General features: G+C 40.1%; 1 protein-coding gene and 1 non-coding gene across 2 annotated transcripts; one reads left to right on the top strand and one right to left on the bottom strand.

Annotated features, from left to right (window-relative positions):
• Positions 1 to 15,449: 15,449 nt before the first annotated feature.
• On the bottom strand, positions 15,450 to 15,556 carry LOC132375530 (U6 spliceosomal RNA). The gene has a single exon (XR_009506074.1). It is a non-coding gene; the product is annotated as a U6 spliceosomal RNA (small nuclear RNA).
• A 4,690-nt stretch (positions 15,557 to 20,246) lies between these two features.
• Positions 20,247 to 23,077, top strand: IL17A (interleukin 17A). Its single transcript, XM_059937429.1, has 3 exons — positions 20,247 to 20,273; positions 21,403 to 21,599; positions 22,840 to 23,077. Exons 1-3 carry the CDS (start codon positions 20,247 to 20,249, stop codon positions 23,075 to 23,077), a joined length of 462 nt encoding a protein of 153 aa, XP_059793412.1.
• The last annotated feature ends 2,445 nt before the right edge of the window (positions 23,078 to 25,522 follow it).

Raw genomic sequence — 25,522 nt, 5'->3', positions numbered from 1 at the left:
AGTGTTATTTGCTTTAATGTTCGTCTAAGCCAGAAACAACAGGCCTGGGCATGTGACTGGGGATTCCCAGCATTGCAATGGGGACTGAATTTGAAAGAGGAGCTACAGGTCATGGAGCCCCTAATCAAGGCTGCAACTCCAGGGGTTAGGAATACTGGACAGGTCTCTGAGCACATGATGAAGCAGGAAAATTGATCTCCTTTGCCCTGTCAGCACTTCTCTCTGTACCCTTTCTCCATCCCACTCTACCCCCAGGCAGCTGCTCTTTTCTTCCTAGGTGCCCTTGGAGTATCAGGTGCCAACTAAAAATTGTCGTTTGCCATCTGGTTCTACAAGGATGAAGCCACTAGCCACTACAATCGCTGACCTTCAAAACACCCTGAAAAGAGCTCAGGGTGGAGATCAGGAATGAGGCACTCTGTGCTCTGAGATAAACTGGCAGAACAGACTTTCAGACAGATATTTTCAGGAGAAGATTTTATGAGCCCAATTTCTTGCATCTTCTCATATCTAGAAAAGCACTAAAATCATTAATGTCGACATCTGCACCCTGTGACTAGCAGCAACCTTCTGCCAAAATGTGTGCTCAATTTCATGTACCCCCTTCACCAAAATCACATATATACTGACCTCCCCCGCACCTCTTCAGAGCAGTTTCTCAGAGCTCTCTGAGACGCTGTCTCCTGGGCTATAGTCCTCATTTTGCCCCAAATAAAACTGAACTCACAACTCTTAACATCGTGCATTTTTTTTCCAGTCGACACAGGAAAGACTTAGTAAGTAACCCACTCTTCTACATGCTTGACTTACCATCACTTATTTTACTAAAAAGAGAGTTCCAGAGAACAGGCAGATCTTGCCTGTAGGCAAAGAAATTTACCCCTAACAATGGCATTTCAAGCACTACAGTGACTCCCTGGTGAGAAAAATGTGACCAACGGACCCTGTTTTGAAGACGTCATGCATTCAGCCTCCGTAAATGCAAATGCAGCCTGGGCTTTGGCATCTGGAGCTTTAAATATTCTGTCTCCTTTTCTTCTGGGCAACAAGAAAGTTTTACTCGTCCCCCACAATCTATGAATCTCAAACCTGATCTTTAAGACTCATCCAAATGTGAAGTAGATCTCATTAAAGGAAAACAACTGTATTTGTTACCCTCAATCCCCATGCCACTTTCAGACTCCTTCTTACTGCATCAGACCTAAGATCCGTGTACTGAGTCAAGCATGTCCACAGCAAAGTTTTCTCTCATCTGCTGCTAAGTGAGAGCAACAAAGACGGGCATGGCTTTCCAAGAAAATCCCCAGCACCTCAGAAGATTGCTTTTATTACGGAAGCACGGATTCGGATAACCAGGAATGCTACAGGTAAACCGTGCCTCTGGGGCCTGGCAGTCAGTGGCTCAGATGCCTGAAGGGCACCCAAGGGAGTCCCAGGCCTCTGATGCAAGAAAGAGGATTGTTTCCTCCCAGTTGTGCTAAGATGCTGGTACTCTGCAAAATCCTACATCAAAGACATCTGAAGAACAAAGCTCACAATTATATCCATTTTCATAAAAGGTTCTTAACATTTTGAAAAAAAAAATTGTATTTTTGGACCATTTTTCCTTTCCATTTGTGTTTATTGATATTCAATAAATAAATACTTTAATTCTTATTCAACATAAATAATAATAAAATCTTTCTTGTTCTAACAGTGAAGATTTATTCCAGTCACAATTTCATTTCTTCTTATATTTCCAAACATTTATCTTTGATGCATTTTCCAGGCTGTCCTTTTAATTGCTACTTGATTGGAGACATTCAGAATCCTTAGATTCTTATTGCTCAAAATATCTTTCACAGTACATGCTGTTTTTCTTATATTCACAAGCCTCGAAAGCTTCTAAACTGTCTGCTAACTTTTCATAGATATACATCTTTTTTATTTCTTGGAGGGGTTGATTTGTCAGATTTTTAACTTCAATCGGAAAATCTTTTTGTAGGGAAATTACAACTCTTTTACCTCTCTCATCCTGTCCATTTGTCATTATTGAGTTACGATCGCTTTCATTTGCATAGTTTCTGTAAGTAAACTTGAAACTTTATTTCCTTAGAAAATAGGTCATAAAATAATCTTCACTGAATCCATCTATTTCGCTAACAAAGATTAACATGTTGCAATCCAGCATTTTAAGTTATAAGATCAACCTACTTTGTTAACCCAGGAATTTCTGATCTTCTTGCTAGGGGATATAAACGATGCAGCCTTCTCCCCTTAATAATTTTAATAATACCTCTTAATTAAAAAACTACATATATTTCCTTTCACTGCCCTTACTTAGAGTTGATTGCCTGAAACCTGTTAAGCATTCTCCTCTTATACATTCTAGTTCTAATATGGGATCTAATTTACCAACAAATTCCATTCAGTTAAATTTAGATTCATTTATTTCTGAAGTGTCTCTGTTGTTTAAAAAAAAGCCTTACTTTTCTGTGATATTAGTGTATGGGAAATTTAAGATGCATTGTTTCAGGTACTTCAGTCTCAAGTACATATGTTCTTTCTACCCTTAAACATTATCAATCTCAATTCTTCTCCATATCCATTATTTTTCAATGCTTGTAGTGAGTTTGTCACATTACCATCCAATAGCAATTAATCAATTAAAGATGAAGAACCATGGTTTAGCAAGCTTGTTTACTTCACATTAAATAACACAGGCTGTAGAACAGCCAAGACTTAGAGTATTACTGAGAAGATAAACCACACAGGATAAGTGACAAATCATTTTTTTACCAAGTGGTACACAAAATATGTGTGCTCAGTTGGACTGTATGGTGGGCGGTTATTTTGTAAAACCTCCCCCACCTCCTCCCTGGTTAAGAACCACTGATCTAGGAGGAGAGAGTAAGAGAGTTGTCAGAAAGTCAGTAGGAAGTTATAGCCTCCTGAATTTGAAAATGATTAAGGGATAGTTAGGCTATGGATCTTTGAGGGTGGGAGGGCTGTAAATGAAGGACCCCAGCCATATATCCATCAGAGCTGTGGAAGCATTCCCCTCACTAACTGCACCACCATGACTTCCATTGTCCAGCTAAGATAGTACCCCTCACCCTCCCCACTAAACCCATCAATTTCCTATGTTTCCTCCTCTTCAACACAGATTAGATTCACATCTTCAAAACATCTTTATGAAAAACTAAAAGGAAAAATTATGATAAAATCTGAAAGCAAAAAAAAAAAAAAGTTGAACATACAAGAAAACAGATATGAAACTTAGATAACTAAACCCTAGTCGCAAATTTCTTAGTCAACAAAATGTTCTAAATACATACAGGTCGCTGTTCTTCTTTTCATCTACAAGAATATTTCTACCTAAAATCATTCAGAGTGGCCCTGTCAAAAAAAAATCTCAGTTCTTTCCAGAATCCAGTTCTTAATCAAGTATGTCCCACATGGCCCTTGCCTCTTCCAACCAGACATTTCCATCTTACGCACAAAATCAGTGTCCTGAATCAGCCCAAACCTATGATTGCCTGGTCTCTTTCTCTGTCTCTGACTTCCTTATGTTAGAAAAGCCCTTTTCCAACCTGGACCTAAGTCTAGAGCATTCTGACACCCTGGAGGTTCTAGAACCATACTGTCCATATTTCTCCCAGCCGGTGCTAGTGCTTGGCTCAGCCTTAGTGAGACTTGGTTTCTTCACATTGAATTTCTCCGTAGTATCCAAGCAAAGTTTCATCTTGGCCTGGCTCAGTCCCAACTTCATCCTACCTTCTTGCATCCACTCAAACCCTTAACTAAAGCTTCTTCTTGTCAAATGTCCTGCTTCTCTTCATGAAAGTGGTGGATTCTCCCCACCGAAAACAAATGCACATATGAATGCGTCTTTAATTGTAATTTTAGTAAGTTCACAGTTTCCTTGAATCCCATCCATAGACTTCCTAGAAACCCATGGATCCTAAATTAAGAATCCTTGTCTGAGAACCTCCCGCATTTCCCAGGTTCTGGTCTGAGGAAACCACACAGTTCCCAGCTCATGTGTAAGCAGAGATGATTATCCACAAGTTCTATGTCATCCATTGACCCTCTCAACTCTTCTCTCCTGCAATGAATTGCTAGCAAAAGTTTAAACCTTTATAACTGTACAGTTTTTGAACCGTTTAGCCATACAACAATCAAAAAGTGAAGGAAGAAATAGTTTACAGGAGCAAAGACTTGCTGAAAGATTGGGAGCGCTGTGTTTGCAAGACAGAAATCTAGCTGGACAGAAGCAGAGCTGGGAATGATAAAGGTCAAGGCTGGACAAGAAGGGCAGTCCCACATGTGGAGGAGCCCAATGTACAACGGAGAAGCCCAAACGTGATCTATCCTACAATAACTTTCCACAGGAAAACCTCTGAGGAGAGCAATGGCTAAGGAAGATGGATGTGGTTTTGGTGAGCGGGATGGGCTGCAAGGAGGAGGTGTCTGGAAACAGGGAAGTCCCAGTAGGAGGCGATGACTACTGGAAAAGCCCAAGGGAAGGGGGACCTGAACTAAGGTGGGAAGAACGTCCACCACATGGCAGAAGAACACAGAGAATCAACAGGACTCTGCGACAACTGGTGACAGGACTCAGAAGGGAGACAACAGGGGAAGAAAAAAGTAAACTACAAGAATATATTTGGGAAAGATAGCCAATATTTTATAATAACTGTAAACAGAGTATAACCTGCAAAAATTGTGAATCACTATATTGTACACCTGTAACTTACATAATATTGTACATCAACTATACTTCAATTTTTAAAAGGCAATGGAAAATCAAAGACAATGGAAAAGTTTTGGAGCTCATTAACTTAGAAGATATCACTTAAGGATAAAACAAAACAAATTAATTGAATTTACAAATGGGGGGAGTTCAGTTAGAAATTAGGATACATTTCTAAGGCAGTTACAACATCTCTTTCTCTGAATGTGTTTAGATAAAGCGTAAATATTTAGGCAAGTTTTTTTTTTTTTTAAATTTATTTATTTATTTTTGGCTGTGTTGGGTCTTCGTTTCTGTGCGAGGGCTTTCTCTAGTTGCGGCGAGCGGGGGCCAGTCTTCATCGCGGTGCGCGGGCCTCTTACTATCGTGGCCTTTCTTGTTGCGGAGCACAGGCTCCAGACGCGCAGGCTCAGTAGTTGCGGCACACGGGCTTAGTTGCTCCGCGGCATGTGGGATCTTCCCAGACCAGGGCTCGAACCCATGTCCCCTGCATTGGCAGGCAGATTCTCAACCACTGCACCACCAGGGAAGCCCTAGGCAAGTTTTTAAGAACACCTATTGATTAAATAAGCTCTCTGTATTATTTTCATTTTTCATTCTGTGGGTCTATGAGTCTAAAGCCATCTCTGCAGGCTATCCAAACCTACAGATGAAAAGTGAAAAAAATTAGCCCACCCGGATATAATAGTACATAAATAAGAAATAAGTTATATTTGGCAACAAGTTGGCAAAGCATTCTGATAACCTGGATTTTTCTTTCTTCAGATGTCTTATTTTATGGACACATCCCACATGAAGCAGTCAGTCTCCTTAAAGTGGCAGCTTGTAACAGGCAGAATTTACCTTCTTTCTGTATATTCCACAATGCATAAAATTTTGAGTTTCTGTAAGAACTCATTGTGGTTGGTAATGAATATGATTTCGATGATTAGAAATAATAGTACATAATATTTATGGCTCTGTGCAAAAAACAGTACCTACAGTATGTCTTCCAATCCTTACAATAACTTTATGATGTAAGTATTATTATTATTATTATTATTGTCATTTTAAAAGTGAGGAACCTGAGGCTTAGAGAATATTAAGTAACTTGACTAAGGTCTCATAGCTAGGAGGCAACAGAGTGAATCCAGATGTGTCTAATTCAAAGCTTACCTATTCATTTGTAAACTTTTAAGTGTGACTCAACCAGTGCTCCTTCTAAAACTATAGTTCTTACTGCTTTTTATACAGTAATTTTTCAATAAATGTTTACGAGGTGGATAGATGGATGGATGGATGGGGATGTTTGTTGAATTAGGACAACCAGTGGGCAATATATTTCTGCTGAGACCCAGGTTCCCAAACAAAAGCAAGTTTAGAGCCTTCATATGTTTACACCAGGCATCCTGCTGAAGTATGTCTTCTGACAACAAGTCTAAAAGGCAGATGAGTTTCTCAACTCAGTCAAATGGTCCATCAACCACTTCCTTGATGGCTGTTTACTCATCATGTCTAGCAGATGCTGTGTTTAGCCCACATAGGGCCCTGGCTCCCTGTCTCTCACTTTCAGGTGTCAAGCTCACTACATTTGGTCTACACATGCTTTATGCAGCAGATCTTATCAAAAAAAAAAAAGCTTAAAAACCACATAGGTTCAGCAGATCCACATAGACTTACATAAAACATACAACTATTTTTAAAAGTGGGCAATTCTTCTGCATCCAGCCTTTCCAGACAGGAAGACCATCTTGAAAAGATAATAAACAAGCATTTAAACATCTACTGTATATATTTTGTACAATGCTAAGAACTGCAACTTAATAAGTTTAAGTCTAGTCAATATAGACCCCCAAAATTTTATTCACAAAGATATAGAGATATATGCACATTACATATATAAATTATAAAATACATGTATAAATTATATACATATATTTAAAATATAGGGACTTCCCTGGTGGTGCAGTGGTTAAGAATCCGCCTGCCAATGCAGGGGACAGGGGTTCGAGCCCTGGTCAGGGAAGATCCCACATGCCGCAGAGCAACTAAGCCCGTGCACCACAGCTACTGAGCCTGTGCTCTAGAGCCCACGAGCCACAACTGCTGAAGCCTGTGTGCCACAACTACTGAGCCTGCGCTCTAGAGGCCGCAAGCCACAACTACTGAAGCCTACACACCTAGAGCCCGTGCTCCACAACAAGAGAAGCCATCGCAGTGAGAAGCCTGCGCACTGCAACGAAGAGTAGCCCCCCCTGGGCTTCCCTGGTGGCGCAGTGGTTGAGAATCTGCCTGCTAATGCAGGGGACACGGGTTCGAGCCCTGGTCTGGGAGGATCCCACATGCCACGGAGCGGCTGGGCCCGTGAGCCACAACTGCTGAGCCTGCGTGTCTGGAGCCTGTGCCCCGCGACGGGAGGGGCCGCGATAGTGAAAGGCCCGCGCACCGCGATGAAGAGCGGTCCCTGCACCGCGATGAAGAGTGGCCCCCACTTGCCTCAACTAGAGAAAGAACCGAAGATCCAACACAGCCAAAAATAAAAAAAAAAATTAAAAAAAAAAAAAAAAAAAAAGAGTAGCCCCCACTCGCCGCGACTAGAGAAAGCCCGCGCGCAGCAGCAAAGACCCAACACCACCAAAAATTAAATAAATAAAATTATTTTTAAAAAATAAAATAAATAAAATATAACACCATCAAGAAAATAAAAACAATCCTATCACTCAGGTTGAGGAGGAATAACAAAGCTCGGCGAGCTGGAGGCATCCTTACCAAGATTTGATGGGGCGGAGGGAAGAAATTACTTTGCCACCTACGGATGCTTTTCCTGTCGTAGGAGGAAATTTACTAGAGTACACACACCATTTAGAATGTCTTCCCAGCCCACACTGCTTTTCTTCGAGATTAGGGCTAACTTAACTTAACCACAAAGCAGGATCCCTAGCAGCCCTGTTTGCACAACATGATCCCGCTCAACCATAGCTGATTAGACACAAGAGTTAAGTTAAGCCAATCAGACTCTCCTGGTTCTATGGCTTGAAACTGAGAAATGCCTATCAGTGGACCTTGAATATGTGAACTTGGCAGAGCCAGGAGCACAGAGAAAATGAATCCTCAGAGAGAGAAATGACATAGTTCAGGGAAGAGGGTGTTTGAGAGACTGAAAAAGCAATTGCTTGACTCCCGTTTTTTTTTGTTTGTTTGTTTGTTTGTTTGTTTTTATACATGTATTTATTTTATTTTTATTTATTTTTGGCTGTTTTGAGTCTTTGCTGCGGTGCACAGCCTTCTCATTGTGGTGGCTTCTCTTGTTTCGGATCATGGGCTCTAGGCGCACGGGCTTCAGTAGTTTTGGCACGTGGGCTCAGTAGTTGTGGTGCACGGGCTTAGTTGCTCTGCGGCAAGGGGGGTCTTCCCGGACCAGGGCTCAAACCCATGTCCCCTGCATTGGCAGGCGGGTTCTTAACCACTGCGCCACCAGGGAAGTCCCTCCCATTTGTTTTTAAACTCTTGTTCCAGTCCTTTCCTGCTGTAATTCCTTCCCTTGGTTTCCCTAAAACCAGCTTTTTCTTAAGCTGGTTCAACTGAGTTTCTATTACAAACCAAGACAGAAACTAGAAAATCTTAGTAAAATATAGATAATAATACAAAAACCCATAATGGTTCCATATTCTCTAGTAATAATATATATTTAAGCAAAGATCTAATGAATAAATATTTATCATGTACTGATGAATAATGAATAATTTGAAATGAATTTTAAATGCACTAATAGGAGACTAAATAAATAAATTATGGTATATACATGCACTTGAATTTGAACCAAATATTTTTAAATGATATGTACATTGGAAATTTTTCAGAATTAATTGCTCTTCATATACTATCCTCTTATACTTGGCATCAGGTTCATGAGGTTTAACTCAATACTGGTCAAATGTTTAAAAACCTGACTCCTGCAGTTTTTTGCTGTAGCTAAAATGCATTATGACTGTAATGGCCTAGTTCTTCAGATCAAAGAGAAAACCAATCTGATTCATAGCCATCATCTAATACTCCCCTATGAGGTTCTCATGCTTAAATTCAGCTCTTCCAACACCCACCTTTTTTTTTAGGAAAAAAAAAAAAGAAAAATAAAGGAAAGATTAGTGCTCTTCTAATCCAGCTGGGAAAGTGAGCATTAATCCTCTTACCTTGATCCTCAGTGAAACATAGACATATAGACACCTCTCTCTGCCCCTCCCTTCATTATTTTCACGAAAATCTCCACTTTGAGGGAATCACAAAATAAATATATGTTGGGGATATCTTAGTCTAGATACAGTCATAGCACTAGACAGTGAGGGATTGTCAGTAAAACAAAGATAATGGACAAAGGTAAATGAAAGAGGTGATACCACAAAATGGATGAAAGAAAAACAATTCTATAATTTTTAAGACTTCAAAATTTTCAAACTTCAAAAACATCAGACAGCTTCAGAAAGTTGGAAAGTCAGTTGCAGAATAAGTTTTTAAAATGTTTTCAATATCAATGTTTTCAGCTGGTCATAATGAAAAGCCCACAGACCTGAGAATCAGCCATGTCTGTGATCCTTTGACAACCTGCCAACTAGATGATCTTGGACTAGTTACTGAAACCTTCCAAACATTAGTTTTCTTTTCTGTAAATTTGGATAATAATATCTAAATATATAGGATAGTTATAGGATCCAAGTACAGGATTGCTGTAGAGATTAAAAGAATGGATAAATACCCCAAAAAAAGGCCTTTCTCTGTGACATTACAAAATTTATATCATTTACATTTATTTGACACCAGCCATATGGCAGATCACTGTTTTTTATACTATCATAAGCCTTTTTTTGTAAATATTAATATTTTTGTTGATGTCTTTAATGACTATTGCCCTTGTAATAACATTACCTAAAATGTTTAACAAGCTTCATTGATCTCTGTCAATTTATTTTAAGCATTAGTTTTATTATTATATTTGATTGTCATGCATCTGTGAATAGACTACAATACATTATATTCATGTGCTTATGGACAAGATACATACTTTACTTTAAAAAGCTGTTGACATCAACACAATTTCTATTTTTTCTTATCAAGCAAAAATTGGTGAGAAAGTATTTTAAGTCAAAATAATCACTCCTTTCTCACCATGGGAAAATGCAAACCAGAAAATTGCAACTTAGAGAAGCCTGAACAAATAAATCTTTTTATTTAATAATTTATAACCATTAAAATATTGAATGTGTCCCATTATAGTTAAACTTCTCATACCACTATAACTACAAAGAAATCTTTGTGCTCCTAACCCATCCTGTTGGGCTTTGTCACTAAGTCATTCTTTGTTTAACTCTTGGGTTGGGGTTGCTTCCTTCTGAGTCAAGCCATTATTAAAAACATTTGTAACTTCTCAGTGTTATGAATTCATGACTGTCGCTCTACTTATGCGACCAAGCATGTATAACCCTGTGGATCTTTCTCTTCCTTTGCTTTTAGGTGTTGACAGCACTGCTCTTCAGCCAAATTCAGTCACTTTGCAAAGGTAGAACTCTACAATAATTCTACTGAGTATCCAGGTATGAGACTTTTTGCTGCTATGGACAGATGACCCAGAGAAGTCAAAGAAATAATGAAATCATGGAAGCAATCAAAATATTGAAAAAAAGGCAGCTGGTTAAATGGTCTGCTGTTCATCCATGTCTCAGGATGTTAGGCAGGATTCAAACACACATAAACAAACAAACAAAAGCTTTAAAAAGGGTAAAAATGTTCAGAATATATTGTAAGGTGAGAAAACAGGTCACAAAACAGTACTATAATATGGCCCAATTTGGTAATAATAATACTTACAGTTTTTTTTAATGTATATTTTAAACTAGAACAATACACTTCAAATGATGCCAGTTTTATAAAATAACAGGAACAGTATACTCCAAAAGCTTATTCCTAAGAACCAGGATTATGGGTTAATTTTGCTTTCTTCCTTTTGCTCCCTGCACCTGGCCCCCATTATTTTGTATAACAAATGACCATATATCACTTTCATGGTCAGAAGAAAAATGACGTGTGTGTATGTGTGTGTGTGCTTGTGCATTGTGTAGATAGATAGATGATAGATGGATAGATAGATGATAGGTAGATAGATGATAGATAGACAGATAGATGATAGATAGATATAAAATATGTATATACACATATACAGGGTGGCAGTTCTGAGTTAAGTTCAATACAATATATGGTAAACCTTGAAATTCCTTATCATCAGTACAACAGTATATAAACCAGGACAAATTAATAATTTGTAGCAGGGACTATTCCTTTCCGCTAATCAGATGCCTGTGTCTACTATCCAGGGCACTGGTTTCCAGGTTATCTAAGTGCCTAATAAGCCCAATTCATTATCAGCAATCAGTTTGAAAAGCACAGAATATGAATAAAGGGCCTGGATTACCCTGGATGTCAGCTCCTTGAAAGTAGGGCCTTGTCAACTTATACCCTGCTCTATCCCCAGAGCTCAGCAGTGCCCAGTTCAGAACAGGTGCTCAAGAAACATTTGTTGAATGAAGGGCTATTTCACCCAGACCATGTGGAAGCTGAAGAAATCTCCCTACTTTCTCACATTGTAGACATTCAATGAGCAGATAACTAGTCAGATCCAATGTCTGACCCTCACCTCCAATGTCGGATCTTCAGATCCAGTGTCTGACCCTCACCTCCAACGTCTGACCTTCAGATCCGATGTCTGACCCTCACATCCAACGTCTGACCTTCAGATCCGATGTCTGACCCTCACATCCAATGTCTGACCCTCACATCCAATGTCTGACTTTCACATCCAGTGTCTGACCCTTAGACCCAATGGTTCTCTTTCTCAAAAAAGTTTGACAAACTCTGTCAGATTCTCTTGCCCTGACATTCCTACAAAAGTTAATATTTCATCAATATGCATTGCCACATATATTATTTAATTTACTCCTTTCAATAATCTATGAGTCATAGTCTATTGTTACCTCCATCTTGTAGGTACGGACACTGAGACGTGCATGATATAATTTTCCTAAGGTCACACAGCTAATAAAGTGGGGCTGAGATCTGATTATGGGAATGTCTGATGCCACAACATGTCTTTAACCAATATACTAAACAGGAACCTCTTATGAGCCCCAAATGGAAATTTTATTTCAAAATGAAAGGGAGATCAGCTCGGTGCTTTGTGACCACCTAGAGGGGTGGATAGGGAGGGTGGGAGGGAGGGAGATGCAAGAGGGAAGAGATATGGGAACATATGTATATGTATAACTGATTCACTTTGTTATAAAGCAGAAACTAACACACCATTGTAAAGCAATTATACTCCAATAAAGATGTTAAAAAAAAATGTAATGATAGGAAATACTCCATCTCTTCTTTTTTTTAGTACATTATATTTTTTAATATTTTTTATTAATTTTTATTGGAGTATAGTTGCTTCACAATGTTGTGTTAGCTTCTGCTGTGCGCCAAAGTGAATCAGTTGTATATATACATATATCCACTCTCTTTTAGATTTCTTTCCCATTTAGGTCACCATGGAGCACTGAGTACAGTTCCCTGTGCTATACAGTAGGTTCTCATTAGCTACCCATTTTACACATAGTAGTGTATATATGTCAATCCCAATTTCCCAGTTCATCCCACCTCCCCTTCCTCCCTTGGTAAGCATAAGTTTGTTCTCTACATCTGTGACTCTATTTCTGCTTTGCAGGTAAGTTCATCTGTACCATTATCGCTTTTCATATAATCGATATTGTACAATATTTGTTTTTCTCTTTCTGACTTACTTCACTCTGTATGACAACCTCTAGGTCCATCCACGTCCCTACAAATGACCCAGTTTCGTTCCTTTTTCTGGCTGAGTAATATTCCATTGTGTATATGTATCACATCTTCTTTATCCATTCTTCTAACTCCATCTCTTCTAAGGAATTAGCTAGCTTCTTCCTTGCTGATAATGAAAACTATGTAACTGAGCATATCTACCTTTTCTCTTTGGCTGACAGGAAGCTCAGAGACAAATGTAAACCTCAATTAGAGTAACTCTATTGATCGCTATGGACTGTGACTTTCGGTTTTCTTTTCCCTGATCTTGACTTTTGACTCTACTATATTCGCTGGGCCTGATTCATATTTTTTATCTACTTTATTACCTGAATTTTTGTTACAAATCATCTCAAATCCTTCGAAGGATTTTGGAATAAAGGAACATAGCATCACTATTATTGATTTTACTATATTTCCAATCTGTGGAAAAGACACTTCACCAGAGCATCTTCTATATTGTCTAAAAAGAAAAACCAATTAGCAATTTGTTCTGAGTCCACATGTTGTATCTTGTCCTTTAAATACATTCTGCTGTTGTCTCTAAATCATATTAACTTCAGAATTGCTGAAAAGAAAATAAAGCTGATAACTTGATAGCCCAACCTCAGTGTGTGGTTTGGTTTGCTTGTTTAATTTTAGACCTTACTTTTCAGTGACATCCTTTCAGACTTGAAACTTCAGTCATTTACTGACCTTAATTCTCAGGGTATTAGATGAAGTCAGCATTACCAAAGGGAAGGCCACCCGTAAAAAAAATTTGCATGTGCCTGCTAATATATAGGGATAGAATTCTAAATGTATTGGTTTGAAAAAAAAATGGAAAGTTTTCTGACCCACTTTAAATCAGTGTTTCAGTAAAAGGCTAGTGAGAAACTTACCTAAGGAAGAGGTTTGGTTTCCATGAGGTTAGTAGTAGTTATTACTCAAAGGAGAAATTGACATGCTCATCTGATGAGTTGGGTTGTGGATGTTCGTGTAGAGACTGGGGAAACACTGATGGATTGCAGTTGTTTTAAGATGACGTGATGTGATGTGTCTTCCTTCTTGGTCTCATCACAGCTTCCAGGTATCATCTCAATGCTTTGAGGTTGGGAAAGATGTGTAAGAGCAAGCCTCGTTTACCGAAAAGATGAAGGTGTCGTGCACTATTGGGGAGTCACCAGGAACAGAATGCCTGTCAATCAAATCCCTCACGTGGATAATGTCATGGCCCATCAACATTCTTTTGACTCCATAGATTAAGTTTGTTTTTTAAAGATGTACAAACAGTTTTGTGATCTGATTCCATCAGATAAAAATAGTCTGGTCTGGGCTAGGACTAGGCTTCTGCAGCATCAAAAATGAATAGCAGAAGAAAGATAATTAGCCACTCACAGGAGCTGTTCACAGAGGGTCTTCATCAGGGAAGAACAACCCACCAAGTGTTAGAATGCCCAGTGGTGAAAAAACAGAATCCAAATGTTGAAAAAGGATTCTGCCTCTCACCTCTTAGCCCTCACCAGCCCATTAACAATGACTTGTTCAGAAGTCCTCATTGTTAATCATTCCATCAATTCATCATGTCATATAAGGAGGAGAAATTCCTCCACCAGGGATTCCAGAGGAAGCTTGTACCTACCCCTGGAGGATTCCCACCCAACAATTCATTGTTCAGGACGGCCCTCAGCAACACAGCCGTAGTGAACACCTAACAGTGTTGCCCTGGAGAGGAACACTGACACTATCAGGCTGGTACTAAGATGATATTTCTTATTTAATAAACCATGGTAATTTCATAGACAGTAAGTCCTGATACTTGAAACACAACAGCTTTAACCTCAGAGCGGAGCCTCTGGTATATAACACTATTAATACTTTGAAGTTGGAGATATTATAGATGATCTAGATCTTAAACAACTAGATCTAAATCTGAATATCAGCTAAATCCTGATTTTATCAATGCCCCAAGGCCCTCCAGATGACTCTCTGTGGCAAACGTTCTCCCCTCTCAAAACCATGTCTTCCTATTAAGTATCTGACATTGCTTCTTGTGAGTTGGCCCATTTTCAAAATATCAGCCCCCAGATTAAAAACCCAAAAGGATTCTCTGCAGCTACTCATTACTTTCTCTATATTAAGTCAAAATCAAGAGAAAAGGAGTTTTCCTTGTGATGTGCACAGCCTGAGATAAAATGACAACCATTTCTTTGAGAAGCCATTATCTTTAAATTATAATATACAATAAGTCCCCTGCATACGAACGAGTTCCATTCCAAGAGCGCATTTGTAAGTCCAATTTGTTCTTAAGTCCAAGAAAGTTAGCCTACATACCCAGCTAACACAATCAGCTATATAGTACTGTACTGTAATAGGTTTATAATACTTTTCACACAAATAATACATTAAAAAACAAACACAAAAAATAAAGAAAACATTTTTAATCTTACAGTACAGTACCTTGAAAAGTACAGAGTACAGTACAACTGCTGGCATATGAGGGCTGGCATTGAGTGAACAGGCAAGAAGAGTTACTGACTAGAGGAGGGAGAGGAGGTGGGAGATGGTAGAGCCGAAGGATCATCAGCAATAGGAGATGGAAGGCAAGCTACAAGTTCACTCATGCCTGACGTTGATGGAATGCACGTTCACATCTCTGAAAGTTCGCACCTTGAAGGTTCGTATGCAGGGGACTTGCTGTACATAAGTCATTAACGATGGCACAGGGCCTCCTCCTCTACTGAGACCATTGTTTTTTTTTTTTTTTTAAAGGCTGTAGAGTAGAAATTTAAAAAGACAATAGTATCTCGATGGTAACCCCACCACCTAAGCAAGACATTTTTTTTTTACTTAACTTATTTACTTATTTATTTATTTTTTAATCATTCAAAAAAATATGGAACGCTTCACGAATTTGCGTGTCATCCTTGCGCAGGGGCCATGTTAATCTTCTCTGTATCATTCCAATTTTAGTATTTGTGTTGCTGAAGCGAGCACTATTTATTTAATTTTTTAATGACAGTCTTAATTTAAGGGATATATGTTCTTCTATCTCCCACATTGTTCTCTACTGTAAGTACAAGGGGATGCTGTTTGATGACTTAATGAGGTCAAGGAGCCTTGAAGCTCATTTCCCTAAATCAAGAAGCCCACAGACACTTTACTAGGACCGGATGAATGCTTGGCTCCCAGGAAGACTTCCCAGCCTCCACCTGCTCCTCCTCTCCCCACCTCACCCAGCTCCCAACTCCCAGACTGCAGTTCCCCATTACTTTGTGGATATCTGTTTCCCAAGCCCTCCAAGAAGCAAGACTGATAAACTGGGAGAAATCACTAAGCAAAATCATCACCCCTAATTTACTGTCCCTATTTGTTCTTTCACTATTTTCTTTCTCTGAAAATTCAGATAATCAAAGATTACCTGGTGCAAAAACTCATTTTATTGAGAGGGAAACTGAGCCTCAAGGATGTGAAATACCTAAGGGCATGCGTAGTTAATGGCAGAACCACAATGAAAATAAAAGTGCCCTCTCCTCCAGTGTTCTGGGCACCTAATTTCCAGTCCAGCATTCCTTCTATCTGAACAGACTGCGGTCCAAACCTGAACCAGCTGCCTCTGTAGACAAATACCCTCCTTGCTCTGTGCACCATCTTTGTGCTTCTGACTGTTCCTCCAGCTCAAGAGCGTATCTGAGAAACCAGTCCTACTCAAGACTGGGCACACCGAGCTCCAACCACCACCTCAAAATGGTCAGTTTTACACTTTTGTGAAAACCCACCTTGTTTCCCATCCTTATTTCAAAGCAAGGGTTGGTATTTCAAAGGACAGCACACAGGGTGTATTTCACTGGCACAGGAGGTGGGCATAGGCAGGACAACTAGAATCAGCTTTTCCCCTTTGTCCAGCAAACACATTCACCTTGACCTCATCCTTACCAGACAGCAACAAGCAAGGAATCTTCTACTTAAGGATGGTCCAAAACAGGCCACAACCTTGTCACACTACCTTCAAAAGGATCAGCTGGAGAGTCAAGGTGTCAGCTCAGTATGGCCACTGGCATGCAGTTGGGTCCCAAAAGGAATATTCAAGATTCTGACCTATCCAAATAACATTATTTGTACTGTAATTCAGTCAAAATATTAAGCACTTCCTATTTCCTAGACACTGGGTTAGGTGATACAAAGACTAATAATAACTGTCTCCAGGTAGCTTCACAGTCTAGCAGGAAAATCAGATACATAAACAAATGACATGCAATATGCTAGAAATATGCATGGACAGCTGTGGACCAGAGAAAAACCAGCAACACAGAAGCAATCTGTGAAGACCTATGCTGTATAAAGCCTCACGTGAAGTACCATGGGAGTTACAAAGATGAATAACACACTGGCCTTGAAGGATAACAGTAAAATCTAAAATTGGAAATAAACATATGTCTTAGACATAATTTTTCCAGCCAAATAAAACACAGTACAAAATGAAGCAAAAGTTACTAGAGAGGTAGGTATAAGCTATGTGTTATGGGAGCTGCTCATTTCAGCTAAATGATCAGGAAGGACCTCCAGACTTAGAAGACACATTTGAACAGGATCTGGAAGGACAAGGCACATTTTGATATAAACTGAGGATGGGAAAGGGCATTTCAGAGACAGTACTTAACAAAAGGCATGCAGGCATTACAGATCTTCCTTGACTTAAGATGGGATTACATTCCAACAAACCCAATAAATTGAAAACATCATGATGTAAATGCATTTAATACACCTTAACCTACCAAGCATCATGGCTTAGCCTAGCCTACCTCAAATGTGCCCAGAACATTTATCTTAGCCTACAGTTGGGCAAAATCATCTAACACAAAGCTTATTTTATAATCAAGTATTGAATATCTCATGTCATTTACTGAATAATGTACTGAAAGTGAAAAATAGAATCGGTGTCTGGGTACAGATGTTGGTAAATATATCGGTTGTTCACTCTCATGATTGCATGGCTCACAGCCACTGCAGCCTCATGAGAGAAGATCATACCACATATCACCAGCCTGGGAAAAGATCAAAATTCAAAATCTGAAGTACAGCTTCAACTGAATGCATATCACGTTTGCACCATCGCAACTTTGAAAAATTGTAAGTCAAACCATCGTAAGTTGGGGACCGTCTGTGGAAGGAGGACAATCAGGACCTCATGAGCCCAGGTCATGGAGCGTGGTGGGAGGTAAAGCTGTAAAGTTTGCAGATTTCAAATACTAATTCAAATACTAAGTCAAATAATAATTTAAATACTAAGGGGTCTGCATTTTGTTCTGAATGCAAGCGAATGATACAAGAAAAGGCACAATCAGAGCCATGCTTTGAGGATAACTATTGCAGGAATGTTGAAGGCGGGTGGAAGGCAACAATTGGGAAGAGCACATGTGGTTATTAAAACAGTCCAAGTACACAAATGATCCCATCTACAGAAAAGAAACAGACTCACAGACATAGAGAACAGACTTGTAGTTGCCAAGGGGGAGGGGGTGGGGGAGGGATGAATTGGGAGTTTGGGATTAGCAAATGCAAACCATTATATATAGAATGGATAAACAACAAGGTCCTACTGTATAGCACAGGGAACTATATTCAATATCCTGTGATAAACCATAATGGAAAATAATATAAAAAAGAATGTGTATATATGTATAACAACCACTTTGCTGTACAACAGAAATTAAAACAACATTGTAAGTCAACTATACTTCAACTAAAAAACAAAAACAAAACAGTCCAAGTGGGTGAGCAATGAGTTAGAGGAATGGCAGTAGGTCTGGGAATAGGAAATAGATGTGAGAGACACAGCTGCTGCTGAGATGGCTACGTGATCACATGTGGAGGAGGGACAAGGGAGCTCACGATGACTCCATGTCTCCAAGGTACATGGTGAGGTCAACACCAGAACCAAGGAAATCGGGAGAAACTGCATCCCACTTCCTCTTCCATCTGTATCTGTTTCGCCTACCAAGGTCATCCATCTACCATTGCCACTGAGATTTCAGCTGCTCATGGTCTTCCTCACTGATCAGTCAGGGTCTGTCTACCCAAGAAAACACCTCACTGCCGAGAACAGGCAGAGACAGGGTGACATGTCGCCAGCCATGTCTGCATCCACTGACCCCTCATTTTATCAACCTTGTGATAGACCTCAATGTTTTCGAGGAGGAGCCATCCTCAAGGACCTGAAATCGAAGTTCACCTCACTTAGAAAGTGGAGAGAAAAGGAAGGAGGAACCATCTCCTTCTTTCTTTCCTTCTTTTTTTTTTTTTTTAACATTTTTTTAAAAATATTTATTTATTTATGGCTGTGTTGGGTCTTCATTTCTGTGCGAGGGCTTTCTCTAGTTGTGGCAAGTGGGGGCCACTCTTCATCGCGGTGCGCAGGCCTCTCACTATCGCGGTCTCTCTTGTTGCAGAGCACAGGCTCCAGATGCACAGGCTAATTGTGGCTCATGGGCCCAGCTGCTCCGCGGCATGTGGGATCTTCCCAGACCAGGGCTCGAACCCGTGTCCCCTGCATTGGCAGGCAGATTCTCAACCACTGCGCCACCAGGGAAGCCCCTTCTTTTTTTTTTTTTAACGATTTTTTTTTTCATGTGGACCATTTTTAAAGTTTTTATTGAATTTGTTACAATATTGCTTCTGTTTTATGTTTTGTGTTTTTTTGCCCAGAGGCATGTGGGATCTTAGCTCCCCGACCAGGGATCGAACCCACATCCCCTACCTTGAAGGCAAAGTCTTAACCACTGGACCATCAGGGAAGTCCTATCTCTCTTTCCTTCTTATCCCCCATTCCTCTCCTCCTTTCTTGTTATCATTGTCTGCTCTCGCCTGCCCTCCTTTTCTCTACCCCCACCTTCCTGCAGTCTCTACCTCCATTTTCATTCCTCTCTTTGTCCGGTTACATTTCCTCACTCCTTCTTCCTCCTGAGGAATTGCGTGAGTTAACAAATTGCTTGGTAACATGCAGTGTTAGACGTGCCTTTGACAGTAAATCTCACGTCTCTTGAACCTAGTTATTTGTTCCTCAAGCAGAGTAGACATTCAACAAAGCAGGCATTAAATCGATGAAATAATGTCTTGTCTTCATGAAATTATGTATCCATTTTTTTGTTTGTTTATATGGCGAGACCATGGGTAGTTTCTGGAATGGTCTCCACCACATCTGGCTAGGGAATCTGGTGAGGAAAGGAGTTATCAAATGGGAAATCAAGGCATATGACCAAAGAGGACTTGAATGTGAGGTCAAACTTTTATTTCCCCACGAGCCGTTAAAATAGAAGATATCTCTTATGGCAGTTTCATGCATGCTCATAAATAAATGATTTCTGTGTTTCCACTCAGCTTCTGACAAGTCATAGTTCCTTGAAGAATGAAGAGAAGACATAGTCTTTAGAAACATAAATTTCTGTCCTTCCCATTTTCCCCCAGAAGCAGATTATCGCCCGTCATGAAGGGGAGGTTTTTCTCTGACCTCATTTGGGGATGGAACTTTTAACCAAAATGGTGTCACCCCGAACTCACTCCTACACGCCAACGTAAGTGACCACAGAAGGAGAAAAGCCCTATAAAAAGAGAGAAGGTAGCGCTACACTTTGTCCATCTCACAGCAAGCACAAGCTCATCCACTTACAGTGAATTGGGAGAAACTACCATGGCTCGTGTGAGAACTTCATTCATGGTGAGTCCCGCACAAACGTGCAATGCTCTCGTCGATTTGGGCCAGATAATATTTCTGGACTGCAGGCATGAAATCCTGGATTCTAGCTATGGAAATCCAAGAATACTGTCTACGTAGGATGGGAAATGAAACACTTGATAGATACTTGTCATTGTATAGCATTTTCAAGAACTGGTACACATCAGTTTGAAAGGTGAGATTAAAACTGAAAGATAGCTATACTGGGGCTAAACCACACAAGAAGTGTCGCATGATGCTGTGCTCTAAGAAAGAATGCTTATTGAAAACCTGTTTCTCTGAGTACAAGGGATTAATATAATTCTCCCATTTTTCTTTAATCCAAAATAAGATGGGTCACTATCCTTGAGGATTTAATAAGTTGTGGCAGTGACTTTTCTTTCCATTATCTTATTATTATACTATAGTCTCAGTATGCTAACCCTATTTATTCTAACTAGACATAGATGTATAGATGGTATAGGTGTGGTTTAGAGTAAACGGTCTTTATGTTTTTAAAATATTTAAGTTAAAACGTCTTTTTTGAAACCCAATTTGATTACAGAATCAGTATATGTAAATTTAGAAAAACTGGGAAATGTACCTAAGAAAAACATAAGGGGGGTCCATTTTGGGTTGGATGTTTGCCAGTGGTACCAACAGAATTTTTAACTGATAACACATGGATTTTCTACAGCCCTTTATTTCTAAGGTGTACATTTGATTTCACATAGGGTTTCACAGCATGCAAGGGGAGGGATCGATGGTGCAGGAGGACAACTCTTCCTAGAAAATCAAGGTCATTACCATCCCAATGACCTGAGAGTGATGCATGCACTGACAGGTTGATGACTTGCCATCTTCACTAAAACTACTGCCAGCCAATGAATAATGTGGTTTTTCTAAGTCAAAAAAGAAAAATGTTCAAGACTGGTAGAAATGCCATCCTAATATTACTTTGTTCATCTAACCAGCTTTTCATTTAACAGATCTGAAAACTTAGTGTGGATTGTCCTTGTCCATAGCATGTTCTCAACTATCAGCAATTCCATCATCACCCCACTTTGTTGACAAAAACCATGTAGTACTAACCCAGTCTCCCACCTCTCTCTCCTTTCCCACCCAGTTCCAGTCACTGCTGCTGCTGCTGAGTCTGGTGGCTCTTGTGAAGGCAGGAATCATAATCCCACAGAGTCCAGGCTGCCCTCATATTGAGGACAAGAACTTCCCACAGTACGTGAGGGTCAACCTAAACATCCTTAACCGGAACACGAATTCCAGAAGACCCTCCGATTACTACAAACGCTCCACCTCACCCTGGACTCTCCAGTACGTAAGAGTCCCAGATAAAATCTCTGTATTCTTCTACCCTGTATGTATCAGACTGCCAGTTAAATCACCTTGAGAATGGTATTACTCACTCAGAATCATCCGTCAAAACTGGAAGGGCCATTGTGTAAACCAGTGATTCTCAAACTTTCATTCTACAGATTTCTTTGATAGAGCACAGCTCACCCCACCCCCCATAACACCTATTCTACTAGTTCTCATTGTCCCAGAAATCCATCCAAATGAACGGTGGTCATCATTCTCATATTTATGACACCCCAAGTCTGTTGTTTATTTATTTTAAAAAGAAATAGACATCTTTCATAGGAGATTAGTGCTTGAATTCTCTTCACCAGAGCTCCCAGAGAAGATTTGTTGAAAATAACTATTAATTAACTGGGATTTTTGTGCTTTTTTGATTGTATTAACACTGGGAAAATATAGCTTGAATACCAGTGGAAGAAGTATCATGCTGGGTATTTCCACCCTTTTTTGACTTAGACAACATCCCCAACAGACCAATATTTGCTGTGTCCTTAGTACATCTAGTATTTAGATGGATTAAGTACAACATGTATTTTGATAATTTGATTTTAGGCAAATAAACCTCAGTTATATGGAGCCTACAGATTCACCTGACTGTAGGGTTTCTTGTCTTCTTACTTCTACTTACTAAGAATAGTTCAAATAAATTAATTCAGAAGTCGAAGCAAATTATTCACTCAGCTGGAGGGGAGAGAGAAGAGAAGGTTATAAAGGGGCTTAAGATTTTGTTTGCAGCCCTTCATATCAGCCGTGGGCTCTGTTCCATCAGCGTGCTGTCAGATAAAATTTGGGTGCATTCTCTGTTTCAAAGACAGACTTCATTAAGTCAGATTAACAGTTATCTTGTTTCTATACTATTCCTTTAGTCTTTTTTCATCCATCAAATGTACCCTAAACAAATTAACCTTTGTGTCAAATTTAAATCCATTCTGTAGTTTCAGTCTATCTTCTTTTGTGTATGTTGGAAAGAAATTGGGAAAAACTAATCATTGTCTTTTTTTCTATAACACTTCATGGGCTTTGAAACACAAGTTTTCCCTAAACTACTTCTTTTTCAGACTAACAGCACTCAGAGAATTCACAATGCCTATCATTTGCACCCTTGTGAATTTGTCTCCCTTTGTTTATTCCTGTTTGATTGCCTTCCTGCTTTACGAGGATTTCACTCTCTTCCTGGCTTTTGTCTCCCTTGTAGCCGCAATGAGGACCCTGAGAGGTACCCCTCTGTGATCTGGGAGGCCAAGTGCAGCCACTCGGGCTGTGTCAATGCTGAAGGGAAGGTGGACCATCACATGAACTCCGTCCCCATCCAGCAAGAGATCCTGGTCCTGCGAAGGGAGCCTCAGCACTGCCCCCACTCCTTCCGGCTGGAGAAGATGCTGGTGGCCGTGGGCTGCACCTGTGTCACCCCCATTGTCCGCCACATGGCTTAAGAGCTTCCGGTCTGACCCCCACTCCCCAAATCAGTTAGGCTTTCTGGGGAGTAGACCCAGCCCTATTTCTGACCAAAATCATCAGGGTTCTTAGTTCATCCTGTGGAAACTCCAGAGGGAACACTGGTTTAGAGATGGAATCTGAACCATTTTTCCCTTTCCCCAAGGAGGAAGTTTTAGACTGAGTACCAATTTGCTTCTTGTTTGCTTTTCTAAGGGCTTTAAGTTATTTATGTATTTAATAGGCCCCGAGATAACTTTGGGGCATGAGATTCCATTTTAATGAATTACATGCCTTATTTTGTATTTTTTTAAGACAAGATTCCAGACTTGGGAATTTTATTATTTAACAGGTAAAACCTATATTTATATGAGCTATTTATGAATCTATTTATGTTTCTTAGTCTTTAGAGAAAGGTGAAATATATGAGTATCTGTACTGCCTAGGGAAATCCTAGATAGGATTAAATAGCAGTTGAAAATTTCTGAGTTTGTACTGCATATGGCTACAGGATTTTCTCCTCATTGTCTCTTAGGAGTGCATGACATGGCTGAAAAGAAAGACTAAACCTAGTTTCATATTTATTACCTTAACTGTGTAAATTGTTGAGGTTTCACAAGAGAGACGGCAAGTCTAACTCTGCTCTGTTAAACTCTTGTAATAAAAACATTGATAACAAATAAAGTTTGGGAATAAAATTTGTTTCCTTATTTGTTTTCTCATTAAAAGGACTTCCACGAGCTCAGCTCTTTCCTATTTGGAAGGGTGTGCCAATTTATCAATAGAGCAAAACAAAGCATGCCTTTGAGTAGCAACAACCTCCACCCACACCAAGTCCAAGTTCTCAATGTTATTCAAGACAATACAGGATGGTGGCCCGCATAATATTAGCCAATGCTGTGGACACGTGCTCTCTGGAACGAATTAAGCAAACAAAAATAATGGCCCCGGGAAAATGACATGTCATTTTTAAAGATCATATGGGGGGAAGAAAAAGATCCTCCCAAAGATATGACCTGAGGTTTGACAGGAAGGAGGAAGTTCTGGGAGAAGACATTGTTTTCAGACTAGAGTGGCAGTGTCTCCCCAAGCTCAGTCTGCTTTTGAAGATTAATGTCAACCAGAGATCTAGAAAGGAACATTTCTCTCTTGCTCAAGTCATACCCCTAGGACAACCTCTCCTGCCCTCGGCCGCTGATTCTGTGCACCCCAGGACACAGAAAAGAATCACTGGGGCAAAACAAACTTCAAGCATGAGAAAAGTTCAGCCCAAGTAAAATAAAAACTGAACCATATTCAATTCCAGAGTAGTTTCAAGTTTCAAGTCATAACCACTTTCCCCCATCATGGCCCAGCGTGTCCTACTTGCCCTACTTCTGGGTGCCCCTGAGAATTCTCAGGCTGGTCCCACAGGCTCCCTGCTTCTCGAAAGACCATCTTCTGCAATATTTTATTCTCGAAACTCCAGCCCCACCCAGAGGCCCATGACTGTTCTCTTCTTCTTTTCCAATTCCAAACCCAGGGGTCATCTTCTCCAGCCCCACCCCTTCCAGTGTTTTTGTGGTCTGAGATCTTGAGTCTCATGACCAACTCCCATCATGGTTTTCACACAAGAGATTCACAGGCAGCTGCCACTGATGGTTTCTCAAATCTATGCTTTAAAACCTCTCCCTGCTGTTCATTTCTCACTTTTCCTTGAATGGTAGTGGTGAAAATAAAACTGTGTTTTTCCTTTGGGATGGAGAGCAAGAGAAGGGCATATACATCCACAGTCCAGCACCATGATTTCCCACTAGACTATATTCCTGGGAATTTTGAGGGTGGGAAGAGGCAGTTGCTTTCCAAGCCTCTTCTCCCCTGATGTGTGTTGCTTTTATTCTCCCTTCATTTTCCCCAGTTAGTACCATCATTCACCCCATCATCTCTGCTAGAAATCTGCGAGGCATCCCTGACTCTTCCCTCTTCCTCTCTCTCACTCCCGACACCCACACATCCCCAAACCCATTGTTTCACTTCCTGAAAGTTCTCAAATTAACCCTCTCCCTGCCCAGGTTCAGGACTTCAGCTTTTCTCATTTCCCTCCTGCTATTGGAACAGCTTCCTGCCTGTCGTTGCTGCAGATCCATCCTCCAACATCTGTCTATGGCACAAAATCAGACATGACAAAGACACCCTCTGTAACCTGGCCCTGGTCGTGCTCCCGCTTTATCTCATGCTGCTTCCTCCTTGATGTTTCACCCTGCAATCTTGACTGCCACGCTGTTCTTGACCTCAGTGCCTGTGTCATGCGGTCCGCTCTACCAATATATCTTTACCACCTTCTCCCTTCCTGTTCCTCTATTCATACCCTGCTGGTATGGTCTGAGTGTCTGTGTCCCCCCAAAATTCATATGTTGAATCCTAACCCCCAAAGTGATGGGACTGAGAGGCAGGATCATTGGGAG

The sequence above is a fragment of the Balaenoptera ricei genome, chromosome 11, assembly GCF_028023285.1.
Source record: "Balaenoptera ricei isolate mBalRic1 chromosome 11, mBalRic1.hap2, whole genome shotgun sequence".
NCBI lineage: Eukaryota > Metazoa > Chordata > Mammalia > Artiodactyla > Balaenopteridae > Balaenoptera > Balaenoptera ricei.
The sequence above is the reverse complement of the archived record's forward strand: the minus strand, read 5'-3'. Positions and strand labels throughout refer to the sequence as shown.